At 33.8% G+C, this 23255-nt stretch overlaps 1 protein-coding gene across 1 annotated transcript in view; it reads left to right on the forward strand.

The window, feature by feature from the left end:
• AGPS (alkylglycerone phosphate synthase) overlaps positions 1-23255 on the forward strand; it is a 148803-nt gene that overhangs the window by 72139 nt on the left and 53409 nt on the right. Inside the window, exons 9-11 of the mRNA XM_007083917.3 lie at positions 8348-8473; positions 10945-11053; positions 21393-21520. Coding sequence (XP_007083979.3) covers positions 8348-8473; positions 10945-11053; positions 21393-21520 — 363 coding nt within the window. The remainder of the gene's footprint in view (positions 1-8347; positions 8474-10944; positions 11054-21392; positions 21521-23255) is intronic.

Consider the following 23255-nt stretch of genomic DNA (forward strand, 5'->3'; position numbering starts at 1 on the left):
ATGTAGTTTATTGACATGGTTCAGTTTAAATTGCCATTTTGGTATTTGTTTTCTGTATTTTCCATCTGTTTTTTTTTTTTCTTTTCCACTTTTACTAACTTTTTGGATTAAACATGTTTTTTGATACCATTTTATCTGTTTTGTTTCTTTATTAGCTATAACGTTTTGTTTTATTGTAAAGGTTGTTTTAGGGTTTATAGTATATGTCTTTAATTTAAAACAGTCTATCTTCAAGTGATAATATAACACCCCACTTCAGAGTTTAGTAGAAGAACCTTACAGTATTATATTCATTTTCCCTTCATCCAATTTTTGCTATTGTTGTCATATATTCTGCTTTTACATATGGTATAAAGCCTACAATATATTATTACTACTTTTGTTGAAATAATCAATTACCTTATTTTAAAGATATTTAAATAACAAAAGAAACCATCTTATATATTTATCCACCTAGTTACCCTTTCCAATGTTTTTAATTCCATTTGATGTTATTTTCCTTCTGCTTGAAGGACTTCTTTTATTATTTTTTTGTGACAGCATTGTATTTATCTTTAAGTAAGCTCTACATGCAATATGGGGCTTAAGCTTATGACCCTGAGATCAAGAGTTGCATGCTCTACTGACTAAACCAGCCAAGTGCTCCCTTCTTTTATTATTTTTATTTTTTTAATGTTTATTTATTTGGGGAGGGGGGAGGAGGAGTAGAGAGAGAGGGAAACACAGGATCTGAAGCAGTCTCCAGGCTCTGAACTGTTAGCACAGAGCCCAACGTGGGGCTTGAAGCCACAGACCACGAGATCATGACCTGAGCCAAAGTCGGACACTTAACTGATTGAGCCACCGAGGTGCCCCTCTATTTTTATTGTTTTAAGTTTGTTTTAATTCCAGTATAGTTAATATGCAGTGTTATATTAGTTTCAGAGATGCAATACAGTGATTCAGCAGTTCTGTACATTACTCAGTGCTCATCATGATAAGAGTACTCTCAATACTCTTTACCTGTTTCACCCATTCCCTCACCAACCTCTCCTCTGGTAACCATTAGTTTGTTCTCTATAGTTAAGAATCTGTTTTTTGGTTCATTTCTGTTTTTCTTTGTTTCTTTGTTTTCTTAAATTTGAAGGATTTCTTTTAAATATTTTTAGTGTGAGTCTGCTGTTCATGAATTCTTTCTACTTTTGTTTGCTAAAAATCTTCATTTCATTTTTTTAACACTTTAAGGTTTTTTAGAGAAGTTTTAGGTTTACATCAAAATTGAGAAGAAAGTACAGAGGTTTCCATATGTCCCCTGTCCCCACACGTAACATAGCCTTCCTCATTATCAACATCATTCACCAGAATGGTGGGGTTTTTGTTTGTTTGTTTTACCAAGGATGAACCTATGTTGGCACATCATAATTACCCAAAGCTCATAGTTTATCTTAGGGTTGACTTTTGTGTTGTATATTCTATAGGTTTGGACAAATATACAATGACATAAGTATCCAACATTATAATATTATATAGAATATTTCCACTACCCTAAAAATCCTCAACTCATCTCTCTCCCTCCTACTCCTGGCAACTTCTGACCTTTCTATTATCTTCATAGTTTTGCTTTTTCCAGAATGTCTTATAGGTGGAGTCATAGAGTATGTAGCCTTTTTAGATTGGCTGCCTTAATTTAGTAATAATTCATTTAAGGTTCCTTCATGTCCTTTCATGGCTTGATAGCTCATTTCTTTTTAGCACTGAATAATTTACCATAGCTTATTTATCTATTTACCTACTGAAGGACATCTTGGTTGCTTCCAAGTTTTGGCAATTTGTGAATAAGCTGCTATAAACATTTGTGTGCAGGTTTTTATGTGGACATAAGTTTTCAACTCCTTTGAGTAAATACCAAAGTAGAGAATTTCTGGATGGTAAGAGTATGTTTAGTTTTGTAAGAAACCACCAGATAGTCTTCCATAGAGGCTCTGTGCCATTTTGCATTCCCACCACCATTATATGAGAGTTCCTGTTGCTCCATGTCCTCATCAGCATTTAGTGTTGTCAGTGTTCTGGATTTTGGCCGTTCATATAGGTGATATCTTGTTGTTTTAATTTTTGTTTCCCTGAGAATATATGATGTGAAGCATCTTTTCTTATGGCTTATTTGCTATCTTTGGTGAGGTCTGTTAAGATCTTTGGCCCATTATTTTAAATTGGATTGTTTTCTTATTGTTGAGTTTTAAGAGTTCTTTGTATTATTTGAGATAACTGTCTTCTATCAGGTGGGTTTATTATTTTTATCTTTGGCAATCTTTTTTTTCCAAGCTTGTGGTTTTTCTTATAATTTCTTTATATTATTTTTGCAGAGCAGACATTTTTAATTTTAATGAAGTCTAGCTTATCACTTATTTCTTTCACGGATTGTGTCTTTGGTGTTATATCTAAACATCGTATCCAAGTTCATTGCAGTTTTCTTCTTTGTTATCTTTTGGGAGTTTTATAATTTTGCATTTTACATTTAGGTCTATGATCCACTTGAATTCATTTTTGTAATGGATGTTTTTAGATTCATTTCTTTTTTTGCATGTGGATGTTTAGTTGTTTTAGCAACATTTATTGAAAGGCTATTTTGTTCCATTGTATTCCTTTGCTCTTTTTTTATTAAAAAAATTTTTTTAAATGTTTTTATTTATTTTTGAGAGAGGGAGAGAGCATGAAGCAGAGGAAGGGCAGAGAGAGACACACACAGAATCTGAAGCAGGCTCCAGGCTCTGAGCTGTCAGCACAGAGCCCAATGTGGGGCTCGAACTCATGAACTGTGAGATCATGACCTGAGCCGAAGTTGGATGCTCAACTGATTGAGCCACCCAGACACCCCTTGTCTTTGCTCTTTTATCTAAGATCAGTTAAGTATATCTCTGGGCTCTCTGTTCTGTTCCATTGATCTATTTTTTGGTTCTTTCCCCAAAACCACATTGTTTTGATTCCTTAGTTTTGTAGTAACTCTTGAAGTTGGGCAGTGTCAGTCTACTTCCTGGCTGTTAGTTCTCCTTCAAATTGTGTTGGCTATTCTGGGCTTTTTTGCCTTTCTATATAGACTTTAGGATTAGTTTGTCAATATCTATAAATAACTTGGGATTTTGATTGGGATTGTTACACTGAATCTATAGATCAATTTGGGAAGAACTTACATCTTGATAATGTTGAATCTTCCATGAATATGAAATATCTCTTCATTTATTTAAACCTTTGATTTTATTCATTAGAGTTTTCATCACAGATCTTGTACACATCTGTTAGATTTATACCTAAGTATTTCATTTTGGGGGGGGTTCTAATGTAAATGGTATTATGTTTTAAATTTTAAATTCCACTTGTTCCTTGTTGGTATATAGGAAAGCAATTGAATTTTGTGTATAAATCATGTATCCTGTAATCTTGCTTTAATTGGTTATTAGTTCGAGGTCACCACCTGTGTTTTCAAAGATATTTTAACTGAGTGTAGAATTGTAAGTTGACAGTGTTTTTCCTTCAGTAATATAAAGATGTTGCTTTGCTCTTGTCTCACTTTACTGTTTCTGACAAGAAATTAGATGTTACCCTTATCTTTGTTCGTATGTACATTCTGTGTTTTTTTCCTCTGGTTGCTTTTAAGATTTTCTTATTTCTGGTTTGAATATTTTGATTGTGATGGACTTGGTGTAGTTTTTTGTGTGTTTCTTATATTGAAGATTTGTTGAGCTTCCTTTATTTTTTGGTTTATAGTTTTCATCACATTTGGAAAATTTTTGGCTATTATTTCTTCAAATATCTGTCCCTCCCTGCCTTACCTGACCCTTAGGGACTGTTTACTCATGCATTAGGCTGTTTGAAGTTCCACAGCTCACTGCTGCTCTTTTCAGTTTTTTCTTTACTTTCTTTTGCTATGTCTTAGAGTTCACTAATCTTTTATTTGTGGAGTATGTTTTACGCTTAACCCCATCAAGTGTATTTTTTTTTTATCTCTAACATTGTATTTTTTACTTTTTTTAGATGTTTAATTTGGGTCTTTCTGTGTTTTCTGTGTCGACTCTTTGAACATACGGAATACAGTTAAATAACTATTCTGATGTCCTGGTCAGCTAATTATAACATCTCTGTTAGTTCTAGGTTGGTTTGATTATTCACCTCATAATGATTATTTTCCTCATTATAGGTTGTGTTTTCCTGCTTCTTTGTATGTAATTTTTTTAAGTACCAGACATCATGAATATTCTCTTACTAGGTCTTAGATATTTTTCAATTCTATAAAAAGTATTTTTTAGCTTTTTTCTGGGATGTAGTTATTTGGAAATAGTTTGATCCTTTAGTTATTGCTTCTGTGATCTTTTAGGTGGATTCAGAGAAGTGCTCAATCTGAGACTAATCATTCCTCATTACTGAGGAATGACCATCCTGGGTGTTCTACCTCATGTTCTGTGAAGGAAAAGTATTCCAAGTCAGGCTGGTGGGAACAGGTTTCTGGCCCTGTATGAGTCCTGGTACTTTTCTCTAATCAGTTTGGATTATTTTTTCCTCGGGTCCTGTGTAGTTTCCTCACTTGTATGTGCTTTTCATTGCTCTGCTGACTACTTGAGGGGGACCATCTGCCAGTCTCCAGGGTTCTCTCTGTGCTGCTCTCTTCTCTTTGGTACTTTGTCTTGTGAATTCTAATGCTTTGGTTTTCCACAACTCCAAACTCCCATCTCCTCACCTCACAGTGTTTTCCAGAGTTGTGCCTGGATTCCCTTTCTCTGCATTGCAGCCGGGAGTTAAGCCAGGGACAGTCATAGTGTTCGTTTCCTTTATTTGCTTTCTCATAAGCAGTCCTTTGTTACCTCATGTCCAGTGTTTAAAGACTTTTGTTTGGGGTTTTTTGTTTTTTTCATGTGAGAGGGTAAATCTAGTTCCTTTTTGCTTCAACTTGGGTAGAGGCAGATGTCCCTGCTGTACTTTTAGTTTCTTCATTACACTTCTAATTGTTCTGTCTTAATTTAATTATGTTTCTTGTTAACTTCAGTTCCCTTCTTTGTCTGTATAATAACAAGCTCTACAATCTAGGATTTGCTCTTAGTAATATTTCTGAGCCTTAGAGCATAAGGAGTCAGTAAATATTTGTTGTCTTAATAATGAATGGGGTACAGAAGTGAGTAAGATAATATTCTTATTCCTTTTTATGGCATACAGATGGAGAGGAGAGGTGATTCTGTTTAAAAGGGATATTTGGGGGCGCCTGGGTGGCTTGGTCGGTTAAGCGTCCGACTTCGGCTCAGGTCATGATCTCACGGTCCGTGAGTTCGAGCCCCGCGTCGGGCTCTGTGCTGACAGCTCAGAGCCTGGAGCCTGTTTCAGATTCTGTGTCTCCCTCTCTCTCTGCCCCTCCCCTGTTCATGCTCTGTCTCTCTCTGTCTCAAAAATAAATAAATGTTAAAAAAAAAATTTAAAAAAAAAGGATATTTGGTTAACTGTATGAATTAAATCTGTAAATCTTTCTTCAGACTTTTCTTAGCAGCTAATGGCATTAACAAAGACAGCAAAGGCACAGACTTTTAAAAGAAGTGGCTGAATGTATATGGTCAGAGATACCATTAATTAAGCACTTAACTATATGCCAAAAATTGTTTCTTATTAGTGTACTGTAGCATGCAAATTTTCTGGGAAGCATAATAATAAATGACAAGTTTCAAATTCAGCTTCTTAACCATTCGCTTATTCACTTACCTAGTAGGCAGGTTGTTAGGTTTTAAAGAAGTAGATTTAAAATGGTGTGCTGGGTAGAGCTCCCTGAGTATAGAGACAGTCTTTTTTCTCCCTCCCTCCCTCCCTCCCTCCCTCCCTTTCTTTCTTTCTTTCTTTCTTTCTTTCTTTCTTTCTTTCTTTCTTTCTTTCTTTTTTGTATCCTCATTTCATAGCTTTACATGACTTTATAATTGGAGAAGGTAATGAACTAGCCTACCAGACATAGGAGGCATATTATTAGTACATCTAATATTGATGTACTTACAGAAGCAGTATAGATTTAATTTGCTTTGGTGTAGGTAACGTGGAGATTTTGTCATGAGAATATGTGAAAACTCCCTGTTTAGTGCTTAGGACATCTAAGTGCTCTATTGCCGGAGTCCAGCTCCAGCAGGTTCCCGAAGGATGAACGGCGTTGGCGAAAAAGTGAAAATAAAACAAAACAAAAATAAAAATGGACACAGACAACAGCAGTGTGTTGTTTATGAAAGCAGGCCGCTTTATTGTGGCAAACGTGGCATTATATTTGTTAGCAATTTCCTTGTAGCATGCGCCATCTATGTTTTCTAGCATTACCTAATTCTAAAAATGTTCCTATGTGTAATCACCCTTTAAGGAATAACATGGTTATTTTCTCATAACATTCCCTCCTGCCCTTTGCTTATTGATTACTTTCTTACTTTATTTTCATTATGTATCTATGTTTATCTATAATCTATAGAGCATTTGCTTTGCTGTTTTCATGAAAGGTCATCTATCAACACCTCAAGTGGAACAGTTATAGGGACATGACCTCTTAGTTGTTTCCCCCAACCATTTGTGGTTCAAGGAACAAAAGTATTCGCCTTGGTCCGAGGTGCCAGGAGGGGGCCAAGAGGGCCTTAGGAACCCACACCTTATGCATTCTCAGAGAGACAATGCACCTAGGAACTAATGAACCATTCTGTACTTTAGCCCACTAGGTTCAATCATCATCTGGAATGCCTCCTGGGGGCCAAGTGGGCTTAGGGGCTGGAGTAACTTGTGCCCATAGATACACAAATCAAATCCATTTGTCCCCTCCTTGGCTGGGAAATATATGAAGCTATCCTTCCTTTAGGTAGAGGAGTCTTTATAGGGGGTGGCAAGGGCTAGATGTAGGGCCACACAGTTTCCTTGCGGAACCTTATTTCCTTCCCCAATGGTTCTTTCTCAGGGGGCCTGTCGAGGGCAGTTCCCCAACAGACAATTCCCCAGGTACTTTTACTAAGGCCAAATTACATAAAAGCGGGAGTACGAGAAGCTTCACTGTCGGTGGGCCGCCCTGCAGTCCCGATCCGTCCACACCCGGGCCCTGCCGTCAGGCTGGTTGGAGAGCTCGGCTTCTGGCACTCTATGAATGTTTTTTCTTTTTCTTCTAATTTCAGAAAAATTGAGTAATAGTGGTCTTTTTTTTTTTTTTTGAGAGTAAATAGTACAAATATAGATTGGGAACTAGAAAGAAATATAAAATAACAGTCTGATAATCTTCATTTTAAAATTGTTCATTCATGTATTTAAGCTCCTTATTTGTGAGTAGTTAATAACCTCTTAAAATTAAATAAACATTTTGAATATTTAGTGAAAATAATCTGTTAACAGTTGATGTCTTTCTAAATCTTTTTTTCCTAGCAAAACAATTAGAAAAGATAAATAATTTGCAACTTACCAGGTTCTCTCACTTTGGATCACAACTTTTACACCATACTTAACAGATACAAACATAGCTGACATATTCTACATCTCTGCATGGCTTACTTGAAAAATAGAAGCAGTTGCTTAACTGGATGACTATCAAAACGGTCAATACAGATTGATGGGCTTGAGTGCAGTAGACAGTGGATGTGCAGATGGTGGTGTCTGTACCATTTGACATGAGATGGCTGAGTCTTTAAAATGATTTCAGTGGAATGGCTTTGGTGGTGTTGCAGTAAAGGGCATCCATTCAACTTCAGGTGCTGTGCAGATGGCAAAGCCAAGCTAATATAGAAAAATGAGAAACAAGTGACTATTTAATGTACAGGAATGCATGATCTGCATCACAAATAAATGATGGTATTACATACAGGAAACCTAGCCAGATGGCTGTACATTAAAACACATGACTCCTTGAGAGAATTAAGTACAGGCAATTTGCTTAGATTTTGTGCAGGCCTGCTGCATATTATATTAGGGTAGGGAGATCAGGAGATTAAGTGCTTTATTTATTGAAAGTGTTTAGGTGAAGTTGGCAGTTATTTAAGCATAATCTGATCTCCATAAGTACTTAAGTTGTGTCTTTGTGGTTAAAAACAAAGTAGGGAGAGTAGTTGGTATTTTAAAATAAAAGGATCTAATGAAGAAGATTGGCTAGCAAACCTGTGGAATTGTCTTTTGGTCCACATTTTTCAGTTTTGTAAGGTTTTCCACTAGGCAAAAGCTTAAAAATTGTTTTAGATGAGCATGATAAAAGTATTTCTTTTTCTATATAGGTTTTAATGAGTCCAAATACCAGTGACAAGTAGACATTTTAAAGTGTGAAGAGTTAATGTGTTGAGTGCTGTGTTAAATGGGATCATTTTCACTAGTAAAATATTACATTTTTTTTGTTTTTCAGCTTAAAGAAAGTGGTTATTGTACAGGTCATGAACCGGATTCCCTGGAATTCAGCACTGTGGGAGGATGGGTATCTACTCGGGCATCGGGCATGAAAAAGAATATCTATGGCAATATTGAGGACCTGGTAAATTTTTTTCTGGTTATTATGTAATAATTGATTAGTCTATTATTATAAAGTGATTAAAGCCTTTTTTTTTTAGAGTTGGATGGTAGAGCCCTACCAAAAGTATACCCTTTTTGGTTATAGTAAAGTTGACTATGTATAATGGAGGCAGTTAAAAGATAAATATGGTCATTATTTATGAGTGCTCCTTTTCAAGTGACTGATATTTAAGCTTTGTAGATGCTTCATAGTATCAGTTGTAAAATGTATAAATATTATTTTATAAGCCTCATGGAGCCTCAGTCTTCAGCTACCAAGGTTTTAGTCTATTTAGGTGATCTCATCACTGCTACTCTTTTTGTGCCTTAGGAGAGTTTATACTTAATTTTCTTAAAAATTGTTTTCTGTATACAATTAAAGAGCCTGATTGAAAAGGTCCTAGTAGGTGGCAGTATCACCAATAATGGTTTATGTGCACCCCATTTTATTTTAGCTCATCTGGTACCAGTGGTCTTGGAATTAGTGCGAGAATAATTTAACTATGGACATCCTGGCTAGGGATTAGGTATCATTTGTTCCATCTGTAGCTTTTCCAGTGAGTAGTTGTATGATCTTGTACAAATTGGATCACCTTTCTAAATTTCAGTTTCCTTTTCTGTAAAGTAGAATGACATTCACTGCACAGAATTATTTTAAGTGTGTATTATAAACACTTAAAATGTTTGCACTACCTTGTTTTTTTTTAATTGAGGATATTTTAGAAATCACTATTTTTTTTTTTTTTTTTTTTTGCAAATTCAATTTCAGAGGAGAGAATTTAATCCTTTTGCTATTGGATTGTTAAAAACTTTATCATAGTTAAGCAAACATTTAGTACTGCTAAAGCATGTAATTTATTTTAATCCTTTTTTTGAAAATCCTTAAGATCACAAATTATAAGCACATATCCTAATGTGCTTATTTGCATGCGTATACCTAGCTTTTAATCTAAAAAAGAATGATGCTGTGTTTGATCTACTCTTTAAACTGTTATCAATATATTAACTTATAAATGAACATAGATGTACACATTATTTTTAGAATGCATATAATTCTTTTACCAATAATTCATGGTTTATTAAAGTAACTCCCTATTAATGAATGTTTAAATTATTCTTGATTTTAAAATTGTAGAAAATAAAGGCGAAAGTATCCTTTTTAGTAATTTCTTTAGTATACATCTTTTTAATCACTTTCTTTGGACAGGTTCCTAGAGCTTGATTTGTTGCATCAAGATGTTTATATGTTTTTGTGTCTTTGGGTCTTTATAGCCAAGTTGCTTCATAGAAATTGTTAATCAACATTCCCACTAGCATTATGAGAATCTTGATTTTACTGGACCTTTTATTTATATTTTTAATTTTTTATTTCTTTAATTGCTTCTGAATGTAAACTTTTAAAGTGTGCTTATTGGTGATTTTTAGTTTTTATTTTGTGAATTATTGATGTCCTCTGCTCAGTTCCTTAAATAATAAATAGACTATTTTTGTTTATCTGTCAAAAAGGCATTGCAAAAATGTGTTGGATTTTCACTTAACCATTTCCTGATTTGGATCTCAGGAACTATTTTTGAGTGACCCTTCAATATGCTTACTTCTTTAGTGGTGTGAGACCTATACTACACACATATCTCTTTTCTACTCTTTTTTTTTTTTTTTTTGATTTTTTAAATGTTTATTTTTGAGAGGGAGAGACAGAGAGAGACAGAGCATGAGTGGGGGAGGGGCAGAGAAGGGTGAGACACAGATTCTGAAGCAGGCTCCAGACTCTGAGCTGTCCTCACAGAGCCCCATGCAGGGCTTGAACTCATGAACGGTGAGATCATGACCTGAGCCGAAGTCAGATGGTTATCTGACTGTGCCACCCAAGCACCCCTCTTTTCTTCTCTTTAATTCAATCACATCATCTCCCTCTTCATCCCATTTTTGACCTGATCATAATTAATATTTCATTCTTTTCACTCTTTTCTACTAAGTGGGCAAAGCAAATAAGTTGTGGGTGGGAATAAGGCAAGAATAAATTTTTTCTTAGAATTCTAAGCATGTGGATCAGTGCTTGATGTGAATAATAGTGCTTCATAAATATTGTTAAACGAGTGAAGGAATGAACCTGTTAAAATATAACCATTGCTTATTTTTTTTCATCCTTTAGTTCTTTAAACCAAACTAAATTTGGTTTAAAGAAAAGTGCTTTTCATTTTTTAAGATGATGAATATACCCAAACCATTAATATTATTAGAATGATTTCCCCCCCTTTTAAAGTTATATAAAACTTATTTTTAGTCTAAGAATTATTAGAAGGTACTAGAATTCTGAAGGGTGTCATCATTTATCACTTAATCCAATGTTTTTAGAAGTAGAGTTTTTTTTAAATATATATGGACGTGTGTATACACACACACACCATTCACTGACAAATATGTAGAATTTATATCGTGCATTGTATTAAACAGGTGGTTCATATAAAAATGGTAACACCTAGAGGTATAATAGAAAAAAGCTGTCAAGGACCTCGTATGTCAACAGGCCCTGATATCCATCACTTCATCATGGGATCTGAAGGTAAATATAACTAAATTTATTATGAAAAAATAGAGGTTAGTGACTAGTTTTGTGAAAATCTGTGATATTGTGATATAAGATCTTTGAAAGAAAGGCGTGTTTTATGTATGTAAAGGTGATTTTTTTTTAGTTTTATTACTTTAATTTAGTACTTCATAGTAGTTTTTATTATGAGAACATCTTATTAAACATCCTTTTACATTTTGGTTTTTTATAGTTTTAGAGATAACTTAGTCTTTTTGGTATTTTATTTTTATTTTAGACGTTTCAGTCCATGATTTTAGGAAGAGTAGCTGTTAAGATTTAAAATAGTTTGCTTTAAAATTTTATATTATTCTCTATTCTTGTCTGAATTATCAGGGGGGAAGGGACTGAGAAAGTATTGTGTTAGTGTCTTGTCTTTCTATAGTTGTATCTTTTGTTACTTGCTATTTGATTCTTTGAAGAAGTGGAATTTACAATTCTGTTGATTTACATATCTTTTAAAACTTGTTTTTTTTGTTTGTTTTTGTTTTTACTACTTAACTAGTATTCTTTGCTTGGTTACTTAATGCTGGGTGAACTAGAATGTAGTTCTTTATCTTATACAAAACATTTCATTCCTGTACTGATCAGGAAGAAACTAACCTTCCTTCTATATTGCAAACTAACTGTTATGTGGTGAATTTTATGGATAAGATGAACATAGTCTTTATTTTTCAATTTGTAGAATGGTAGAGAGGGATATCCCTTAAATTCGGAGAAATAAGATAAAACTAGTATTTCTAAATTAATGGAAGAACTCATTACTAATTTAGAAGGTGGTACAAGCTAAAAAAAAAAGATAGACTTTCAAAACATTTAGCTTATTCATGGATATGAGAGCAATTATAATAAACTAAGGTGAAAGGGCATAAATTTTATCTTTTGATAGTAATATCAAAGAGGGAAAAAATTAAACTGTGTCTCAGTGACATGGTAGAGGTCACCATTGATTTGATGACCAGTGGTACAGCTTAGATATTTTTTTCATAATAATGATAAACCTTTGTCAAGATGTCTCAACAGTTTACTCTCATTCCTTTTCTGATAAGTATACTCTTCTATGAAACAATAGAACTACATTTTTAATAAAAAATGTTAAATTCTCTTAAAATAATACAATTCTTTGATAAATATTCTACAACTTTTCATACTAACACATCTAAAAGTTAACTAAAATATGTAACTTTTTGCTATCAGGTGTCAAATTGAATAACAAATAGGTATTAAAACTGATAGGTATTTTTAAAAATATTTTTGGATAATTTTTTTTAATGTTTATTTTTGAGAGAGAGTGAGCTAGAGTGAGCAGGGAGGGACAGAGAAAGAGGGAGAGAGAGAATCCCAAGCGCTGACAGCACAGAGCCCGATGCAGGACTCCATCCCACGAACCATGAGATCATGGTTATGATCTTAACCGACTGAGCCATCCAGGCACCAAAAGTGATTGTTATTAATTATACTGTTGATGCAATTGGAGTCAACTTTATACATATATATTATCTTTTCAGGTAACCATATCAAACATTTTGTTTTTCTTCCATCACTTAGTATTTTAAAAATTTTGGTTGCTAGGTATTATGCTGGCACACTAAAGGACACAGGTAATAATTGACCTTTATAATACAGTATGATAAATTGTATGATAGAAGTAAATATAGGAGAAATATAGACAAAGTTTGCATTGATGGGTGCTTAAGAAGACCTCTCCAGAGGGGCCTTACCTAAAGCGGTCCTTGAAGGTTGATAAGGAGTTGAGGGAATAAGGTGGGGAGGGAGTTGCCTACAGAGAGAACTGCATGGCAGACTTAAAAGTGAGAACAAGCTATGTCTGCCTTGTGAAGCTGTGAATTTTTCAATATAACTGGAACATAAGATCCAACTGTAGGGTGGAGTAGGCAGCAGGTCTAGGGGTAGAGTGGAAAGGATTATAGGGTGGCTGGAGAGATAATTTGGTCTTTCATGCCTTTTAAAATAGTTTAAACTGGATCTAAAGGACTGGACTACCTCTCTCAATAGTAAATTATCGTATGAATTTAAGGAAGGTAAACTAATAATAAAGTAAGATAAAAAATATGATTTATTAAACATATATGCAGGGTAAATTACTGTATTTAAATGAGATCTTATTATAAATATACATGTAAAATGCCATACTGATCTAAGAGCATAACATGAAATCTTTCAGATCTGGATTTCAGTCCTGGTTCCACCACTTACATTTCTATGACTTTGTGTCAGTTAGGTAATTCTTTATGCTAGTGTCCTCAGCTATAAAATGGGGATAATAAAAGAATCCATCTTCATAAGCTTTTTGTGAGGATTAAATGAGATTATGATAAGCAGTCTATAAGCATTTAGTAAGTACTCAACAGATGTTAAATTTATTACTATTGTTGCTGTGTGTTACTTTGGCATCAGTGATCTTTCCAATGTATTTATAGTCCCTAATCTCCATCTCTGTTTGTATGTGGATATAGAGTCATCTTAATATAGGCCAGGAGACAGCATGATTGGGAAAGTAAATTTATGCGAAATCATTTTTTTTTAAGTTTTATTTATTTATTTATTTATTTTTGAATTTTATCTTTTTAATCTTTTTATTTAAATTCCAGTTAGTTAACATACAGTATAACATTAGTTTCAGGTGTACAATATAGTGATTCAACACTTCTTTGTATCACCCAGTGCTCATCACAAGTTCAAATTCTTTTATAATATGTATTTTCATCTGCTATCGTGAACTATCTAAATAATAACCTGCTGCCTTAAGGGTGTCATAAGCTTTTCCTCAAGCTTTGGAAACATTTTTTCTTGCTACAGTTAAATCATGTGATGACAGCCTTGAAAGTATTATCGTTCAAAAATGTATTTTCCTGATCCTACTAAGTTGTACATGTGACTAACCATGTTAAATTTAACGTTTTTGTCTTGTTTTGAGTTACGAATTTTTCATAATGATTTTTTTCAACAAGCAGCTTCTTCCCATTTTAGATGCTAGAATGTGATCAATATAATGAAAATTATAATAAATAGTCAAAGCATCTGAAGTGCTTTGCATTTTTTTTTCTGATGTATGGAATTGACTAGTAACTTCAAATAGCTTGCTCTTTTATTTGGAAAATGGTTAAAAGTACATTTGTATTTTTTAACCCATGACGCACCCTTGTTTTAGCCTTTGCTCTGTGTTGAAATAAGTAAAATGCTTACTATCGGTCTTTTTATGTAATTTTACTAGTCACCTTTTGGTTAAATAAAGCTAACCCTTTACTAGATTCCTCCAGAAGGGCACATTGTGTATCTCATGAGTTCTAGAATGTTTTAAACTGTTTTCCTCTGACCTGGATACCAGCAGGACAGCTTGGGTGGATATAACATCCATGGGTTGCACTTTCTTTCCTTGTTTCTTAAAAATGCTGCTCCAGTGCTGCCTGGTTTTATATGTTGTTTTAAAGAAATCTAATGCTAGCTCTTTTGCCTTGTAGCTTCTTTCCTTTTTTTTTTTTGCCTGGGTGTCCTGAGGATTTTGTTCTTTATTATTGAAGTTTACTACTTTTATAGATCAGAGTTGATTGTCCTAGGTTGTTTTGCGTGGTACCCATTGGACCCTTTCTGTGTTTATATTTAGGTCTTCTTCTATTTTGGAAAGGTTTTTTTATATTGTAGTGTCAGTGATTAGGGGTTTTCTCCCAGTGTTTTGATTTTTCTTCTTTAGGGATACAAGTTCTATTTCAGCCCCTATTTCTCTGACCTTTTTTTCAACTTTTTATTTCATTTTCTTTCTCTTGGTTATTTTCTTGCTTTTCTCCAATGCCCTTTATTAAGTTTTCATTTGAATCTATTCTCTGTTCTCCTTTGAATATCTTATAACTTAGCCTTCATTTTTTATATGTTTTGTGTTGTTGTTGCTGCTGTTCTATTTCTTTCCTGAGATCGGTCATCTCTTATTTCATTGCTTCTTGCTTTTTGTCCATTTATGTTTTTAGTGTTTGTGTTTTTTTAAGTATATTATTTTGAGAGAGAGAGCATGCACGTGCACGAGCAGGGGAGGGACAGAGACAGGGAGAGAGAGAATCTCAAACAGGCTCTGCGTCCTCAATGCAGAGCCCAACATGGGGCTTGATCTCATGAACTTTAGATCAAGTCCTGAGCCGAAATCAAGAGTTGTATACTTAACTGAGTGAGCCATGTAGGCGCCCCTTTAATGTTGTATTTCTGATTCAAGTATTGTTTTTAATATCCCCAAATGCTTGCTTGACAGTACTTAATTCAGTTTGAAATGTTGTTTTACGGTTTTTTTTTCTTCAGGATCGTGGTTGGTTTAGGGGAGAGACTTTTTATTAGCAGAAAAGCTTTTATTTATATTTTCTGACTTACTGCAGTAGTTTTTGTGGATTTGGCGTGCTTTTTTTCTGTTGCTATTTATTACTTAGAAAGGGTTCCTAGTTTGGAAATGTCCTTTTCTGTCACTCCTACTCTCTTTTGTGCTATTTGTTTTTGGATGGTGGTATTGTTGGTGGGAGAAGGCGTGATGGCACGTCTTCTTTCTCTCTTATTTCTATAGGATCTTTAATTTTTTCTATTATACTTTCCCTTCATTACCTTTTCTCCAAGGAATAGCACACTTCTCTGAATATCATGCTCCCCTTGCTTCTCTAAGACTGCCATTTCTGGTTCCTCCCATTTTCAATCCCCTCTCCATAGCCAGGGCCTGTATAGCATTTTGGCATTATTGTTGCACTTTTGCTTTCTGTGATTCTGTCTATGCTTTCTTCAGGTAAGCCTCCCATTATTTTCTACCCTTACAAACTTGCAGCAAGTAGAAGGCCGTAGAAGGTCTTTTGGAATTTTTTCGCTTTATTTCTACTTCACAGGTAATGTGAAGGTCAGAGTGTTTTTTGTCTCCTAGTAGTATTGAAGGTTTTATTTCAAGCTATACAGAGAAAGACAGATACCATATGTTTTCACTCTCATGTGGATCCTGAGAAACTTAACAGGAACCCATGGGGGAGGGGAAGGGAAAAAAAAAAAGAGAGAGAGAGAGAGGTTAGAGTGGGAGAGAGCCAAAGCATAAGAAACTCTTAAAAACTGAGAACAGGGGCGCCTGGGTGGCTCAGTCAGTTAAGCGGCCAACTTTGGCTCAGGTCATGATTTCGCAGTCCGTGAGTTCGAGCCCCACGTCAGGCTCTGTGCTGACAGCTGAGAGCCTGGAGCCTGTCTCAGATTCTGTGTCTCCCTCTCTCAGACCCTCCCCCGTTCATGCTCTCTCTCTCTCTGTCTCAAAAATAAATAAACGTTAAAAAAAAAAACTGAGAACAAACTGAGGGCTGATGGGGGGTGGGAGGGAGGTGATGGGTATTGAAGAGGGCATCTTTTGGGATGAGCACTGGGTGTTGTATGGAAACCAGTTTGACAATAAATTTCATATATTAAAAAAAAAATGATCGAGAGCCAAAAAAAAAAAAAAAGAAGGTTTTATTTCAGCATTATTTGTGGTTTTGTTTTACTTGTTGATTTTTATGGGTTTTTTTTTGGGGGGGGGGGAGTAGAGAGGGGAGAAGTTTCAGAATCAAATGACTGCCATTTTCTTAGTCCTGAAGTTACCAGAAAGTATATTTTCAAATTACAAAAGGTTGTATTTACTTTAACCAAATACTTGCATTTTATATCAAGTAGCAATTGAAGCTCTTAGTTTTCTTGAGAACAAACATTACATTTGAAAATTATAAAACAGAAGATATTTAAATTTATTGCAACATATTTTGGATAAAAGAGAAAGAAAAGTGAATGATATATAAGCCTCTATAATGTCATCTTGCCATGGAGTTATCTATAAGTAATAATACTAAGTAGATATAAAATATGAAGTGTATAAAGTGGTATAATGTACATATAATCAAGTGATAAGTAGTCCAAGTCTTTTATATCACTCTGTTGACAATACTCCCAAAACAAAAGAATCAATAAATACAATAAAACAGAACAGAAATGAGCCTTTTGATTAAGTGAATTTAGATATATCCATTTGTGATGGGCTAATTTGAATGTAAATCTGAATGGAAGCTGCCCTCCTTCAAACTGTGTTTGAGACCTGGATGATTTTGCTTTCACAGTGGGACCCCCTGTAGAGCTGATAGCTAGATAGTTGCAGAGACTCACCTTAGGCATTTCACTAACCTTACAATAATGCAGTCTCATTTTACTGATTTTCATCTTTTTTAACCTAACTTATAATGTTATGGTGGATTTTACTACTTCAGAGTGCCTGCTCTACTACATACGAGGCAGTACAGGTATATAGGGGTTTAAGGCATAGTCACTTTTCACTGTTACCTTAGAATTTTGATGTAGAATTAGAATTTTAAAGGAAGTTTGCTAATGTAAAGGCATATATATTTTAAAATCAACTTTTTGAATAATCACATGTACAAAATTAAAATATGGACAAATGTACAAAATTCAAAAGGTACTGAAGGATGTACAAGGGAAAATCTGCCTTCTATCCCTGTCTTCCAAGCATCTCCCTTGTTCAGAGTAAACACTTAACTGCTGTATATCAGTATATATGTATGCAGTTTTAAAAACACAAACAGGAGTTTACTACTCTTTGCTTTACACTTCATTTTATAAAGCTGAGTCCATGTAAGTATCATTACATTTAGAGCCACTTCATTCTTTTTGACAGCTACTTGAATGTATACCGATGTATTTAACCAGACCCTCATTAATTGGCATTTAAATGGTTTCTGGCTTTTTTTCCTGGGTCATATTTAGGTTATGTTTAGATTATATTCTATAATTCAAAGAAATATTTTCAAATGGCTTCACTTGTCAGATGTTAAGGAAATATTTCACAAAAACCTGGGAACTTGGAGTTTAGTTTTAAATAGATGTTTTCCTGTCTACAGTCAAGGCTTATATTGACCTTTTCCTTAATGAATTTCAATCTGGTGACTGTTGAATTTCAGCAAGTATTTATTAAGGTTTTCTGTAATCTGTGGTCAGACTAAATAGAGGAGATGATTCCTGTGTTTAGGAGTACATGCCTGTCAAATTTCAATTTATTTGTAGAAAGAACTTTTAACATCAGATGTTAGTTCCAAGGCTATAGAAGCTTCTAAAAATGTTGAAAAGAGTTGAAAGAATTACAAATAAGTTTAGTGATGGTGTCACTGTAGTAGTAGGAAGATTAGCAACATTAAAAATTAAAGTAGTACTACTTGTATTGGTAAGAAAGAACAGGTATGATAGAAAATTCTGTGCTGGTGGATGAGGAGACAGCATAGTATTAATGGTTTACCTGTCAGCCTTTTGCCTCTTTGGCAAAGGTTTAGAAGTTCTCTTAGACTCTTTCTATAGTCTAAGATATCTATTTCTTAAAATTTTTCTATTTGTAAAATGCATGATGGTTAGTTCCTTATTTAAGGAAATAACTCTGAAGTTTCATTTGTAATTCATTTGGAGAATTAAGTTATAATGGTTATTTTAAAATAGCTTTATTGAAATACAGTTCACATACCATAAAATTCACCCATTTTAAAGTGTATCCCTTAGCAGGGATAGTTCCTGAGATTAGTGTTTGAGAGTCTTTTCTGAGAATGGTTGGGGTCCTTCCCACTGTTTCTATACAGGCAAATTAACTGGCCTACAATATTGCCTTTATTTTCAAGAAATTAACCTATGTCCTCCCAGTTGCCTTTTACCAAATCCTCCACTGTTTTGAGAGTGTTTTAGGCTTGAACTTCTTCATGCTGTGTTGCAAACAAAGTAATTTTCTTTGGAAAGAGATTAGGAGCTATTTTTTGGTTTGTGTTCCCTCACCCCCTCCCTCCTCCACCCCTGTAAAATCTCTGAGCCTTGATCCTGGAGGCGAAGGGAGGAGAGAGGAGCAGCAGAGCAATGGCATGCTTTTCTCTGAGGACATCCCTGCTTTAGTAGCTCAGTGCTAGGGAGAAGAGAGAAGGAAAACACATCTTCTTGGTTTGCTTCTCCTGGCAAGATACCAACTCTTTGCAAGCCAGGCCAAGGGTGATTGGGATCCCAGTATTAGTGTAACACTCCAAGTAGAGCCTCTGCCCCACCAGCTAAGGTTGGGTACTAGAAGTGAGCCAATCTCTTCCCCACTTCTCCCACATCTTGGTGGTATGTGCCTGGAATGTAACTTTAGGAAAAGGTAGATGAGGGCAGTGTTGTTATATGGAAAAGGATCACAGGTTTTTCTGAAATGAAAAAAGTCTTCACGTATATATTTCAGAGAAAAGAAAACATACATCCACACAAAAATTTGTGTGTAGATTTGTATATATATTCACAGTAGCATTATTTATAGCAGCCAAAATGTGGAAACCTATGGAACTTTCAGCTCTGGGAGGGGAGAGGGACTGAACATTGAATTAGTGGTTCAATCAGTCATGCCTCTGTGATGAAGCTTTCATAAAAATCACTAAAATGCAGGTTTTGGAGAGCTTCCATGTTGGTTAACACATGGAAGTGCTGGGAGGGTGGTGCATCTGGAAAGGGCATGGAAACTCAGCCCCTTTCACCATACTTTGCCCTCTGCATCTCTCTTTTTTTTTTTTCATCTTAACTCTTCCTGAGTAGTATCATTTTATATTACATTGACAAGCTAGTAAAAAAAAAAAAAATGTGGAAACCCAAATGCCCATCAACTAACGAATGGGTAAACAAAATGAGTTCTGTATACATTGGAGTAATAGTTCATAATTTAAAAAAAATGAAGTACTAATACATGTTATAACAGGGATAAACCTTGAAAACATTATCTAAGTGAAGCCAGTCACAAAAAAACACATATTGTAAAATTCCATTTATATGAAATATTCAGAATAGACAAATTTATAGAAGTTAGCGGTTGTCTAGGGCTGAGTATGTATGTGGGGATGGGGGGGTGATGGAGAATGACTGTTTCATGGATATGGGGTTTCTTTTTTGGGGTGAGGAAGATGTTCTAAACTTAGATTTAATGATAGTTGCATATATCTATGCATATACTGAAAAACATTGAGTTTTACACTTTAAATGGGTGAATTTTATGGTCTATGAATTATATCTCAATAAAGATGCTAAAATAAAAGATAAAGTCTAGTCACTTGTTATCTTTTAAAATTTACAAGATATATCTACTTTTTATTCAAATACTAATCAGGCCAAACTTGCAGAGTTTCTGTAATTTTACAAGTCATAATGGGGTCATATTTGCTATCTCCATAGGCAGTCATTTGTATATGTGAGGAACATATTGTGATCTAATGTAATTTACTTTTTACATAGTAAAAAGTTTCATAGTTTTCTATCTTGTATTCTATACTGACATTTTGAGTATATTATAAATTTATTGAACGCTTTTTTTGTGATACTATTTATTTATTTATTTATTTATTTATTTATTTCTAGTGTTGTCATTTTCTCCAATTCAAAGATTTCCCTCTTTATTCTTTTTTTGTGATTCTCCGAAAATTTACTGCTAGTGTTAATAATTTCTAACATTTGTACATCAGAAATCACTGATTTGAAAAGTGTGACATTGTGAATATAATAATTTTTAACCATGTCTCTTCAAATATTTTAGCATAGTTATTTAAATCATGTAGAATATAGTTTATATTTAACTTGCTATTTTCCTCTTTGATTTATCTCTCCTCTCTGTAATAAAGAAAAGAGCATTTGTTTCACTAGTGGTTCTCTTGTGCTAGATATTTATAGTAACTATTTTGTCTCTGAAATATCTGGTTTTTTTTTTTCTTTTTGTTTTGTTTTTTGTTTTCTGTTTTACAAGGGCATCCCAGTGTTGCCTTTGTCATTGTATGAATTCTTAGGAAAAAAGGCAAGGTAATAATAGTCCCTCTAATTTCTTCTATCATTTTAAATTCTCATAGAGGTTTCTTTTTGCCCCAGTAAATTGTTCTCACAGTAAAAGTAGGCACAAATATCAAAATATACTTTTGTCTGAATGTATATGAGATATAAAAACCTGTTGTTTTTAAATTTGTTTTCTTTTAGTAGGTTGTAATGCTTTTCAAATGATTTAAAAGTAACCTTGGAGAAGGGTTACCTTAAAAATGTCTTAAAGTATTTATATATAACATAAGAAAAATGTATTCCAAAAACTTTTTTCAGAAATTATAAAATGTTTGTTTTTCTAAAAAGACTTGAGTAGCCATTATTCCCCACATAGAATAGATTAAATAGATTTAAATATGAATAGAATAAATTAATAGAATAAATAGATAAAATAGATTTAAATATGACTTAGAAAATTGGCATGTGATATATTGGATTATTCCCCCTTCTTTTTCAGGAACTCTTGGTGTGATAACAGAAGCTACAATAAAAATCAGACCAATCCCTGAATACCAAAAGTATGGCTCAGTAGCTTTCCCTAATTTTGAACAAGGAGTAGCCTGTTTAAGAGAAATTGCAAAACAGGTAAAAACAAACAAACAAAAAAGAACAAAAACCCACCCATATATATTTATAGTTTAAAAATTCTGCGTAACTGATTTTGTATGTCACATATAATCTTCATATTTAGTTGTGTTATATATGTGGTTTTTCCCCAGTTCTGTATGAAAAGGTAATGTAAAATCATCCCTGTAAGTGCAGTTGCTATTTCTTTATTTCTTGGTTTAAAGAGTGCTGTGTGATTTTAAGCCAAGGTAAGGTATATACTTGGGTTGATGGCTTTGAATGACTCTGCCTTTAATGAATGTTATGTTTTCTTAAATTTTTTTTAGGTAAGATATTTTGTGATTAATTTGAAGTAATATATAATTTTTCTTAAACTAAGACATTTATTGAAATTAAAATAAATGGCTGATTGTCAGTGATCAAAAATATAGAAATTAAATATAGGTAATCAAACTTTATCAATACTTAGAATATGCTACTACTAGACCCTACTTTGTTTTATAATAGTACCTAGGCTATAGCTTAAGTTAAATAACATAATATAACATCATATATTTAGCTATAAGTTAAGAAGAATTCCCATTTTCTGTTCCCTTATTTAAAAAAAAGATATAATATTAAGGATTTTTAAAAGACTAGGTCGTGTCAAGTAATTTTATTTCTGTATTCTGTGTATCAGTGTAGAAATTCTTGCATTTCTTCAGGTATTTGGTTCATTATTTGAACTACAATGGTTTGTGAAAAATTCTCATTTCAGCATTTCACAGTGGGGAGGAAATCAAGGGAGTATACTGCAGCCTGTTTCTTCTTGCTTTCTCCAAACTCCTGGAGTTCTTTAGTACTTCCCATCAGCTATATGCAACTAGAATCTTGAGGCAAGGGACCTTTCCAGCCTGACCCATATAGGTCAGCCTCCAGGTATATCATGAGCAGAGTGAAGCGAGGATCTGCTGAGGCAAAGGAATGATATCCAGCAAATACTCCATATTCATTGTGGACTCTTTCAAGTACGGAAATGGAAAGTGGTCAAGAGTCTTATCTTCCCACCATTCTACGATATAAATGCCTTAAAGAAATTTAAAATAAGCAAAAATATTTCACAGTTACTCACATATTTACCATTTTTAGGGTTCTTTCTTTCATATATTCAGTTTTGCTTTCTGAGACATTCATTTTTTCCGTTAGTTTTCTGCTTTGAGGAGGTTCAGCTATATGGTCATTTAATCTAACAGTTGACAAGGATAATTTCTATAATTTCCAGGTAGCTTCAGTTACTTATCAGTTAAATTGCTTCCTGCATTAAGATTTAACCATAGGCCCCTTAGTCTTGATTGTCTTCCTGCTGGGTGGGAGAATAATTTAAAAAAGAAGTATAGTCCTAGAATGAACATTCTTAAACTACTGGCAGGTTAGTTTGGTGGTGGTAAAGCAAAAACAAATGTTAATAGTTGAAACTTTTACAAGAAGAGCTCCTAATTCCTAGAACCTTGGGGATATTATGTTATGGTTAGGGTGCTAGAATATATAGTTAAGTATTATGCTATTTGCTAAAATAATGAGATGATATAATATTTAAATATTATTTTAATATATAAATATGTAATATACATTACATATTAAATATCAATATACTTCATATATTTAATGTAATATTAAATATTATATTTAAAAGCAGGACTACTGAATAAAGGAGAAGTGGAAATAAGTTTCAGGAGTAAATACTATTTGTTATTCTGACATGATATCTGAGCAC

This window comes from Panthera tigris, chromosome C1, assembly GCF_018350195.1.
Source record: "Panthera tigris isolate Pti1 chromosome C1, P.tigris_Pti1_mat1.1, whole genome shotgun sequence".
Taxonomy (NCBI): domain Eukaryota; kingdom Metazoa; phylum Chordata; class Mammalia; order Carnivora; family Felidae; genus Panthera; species Panthera tigris.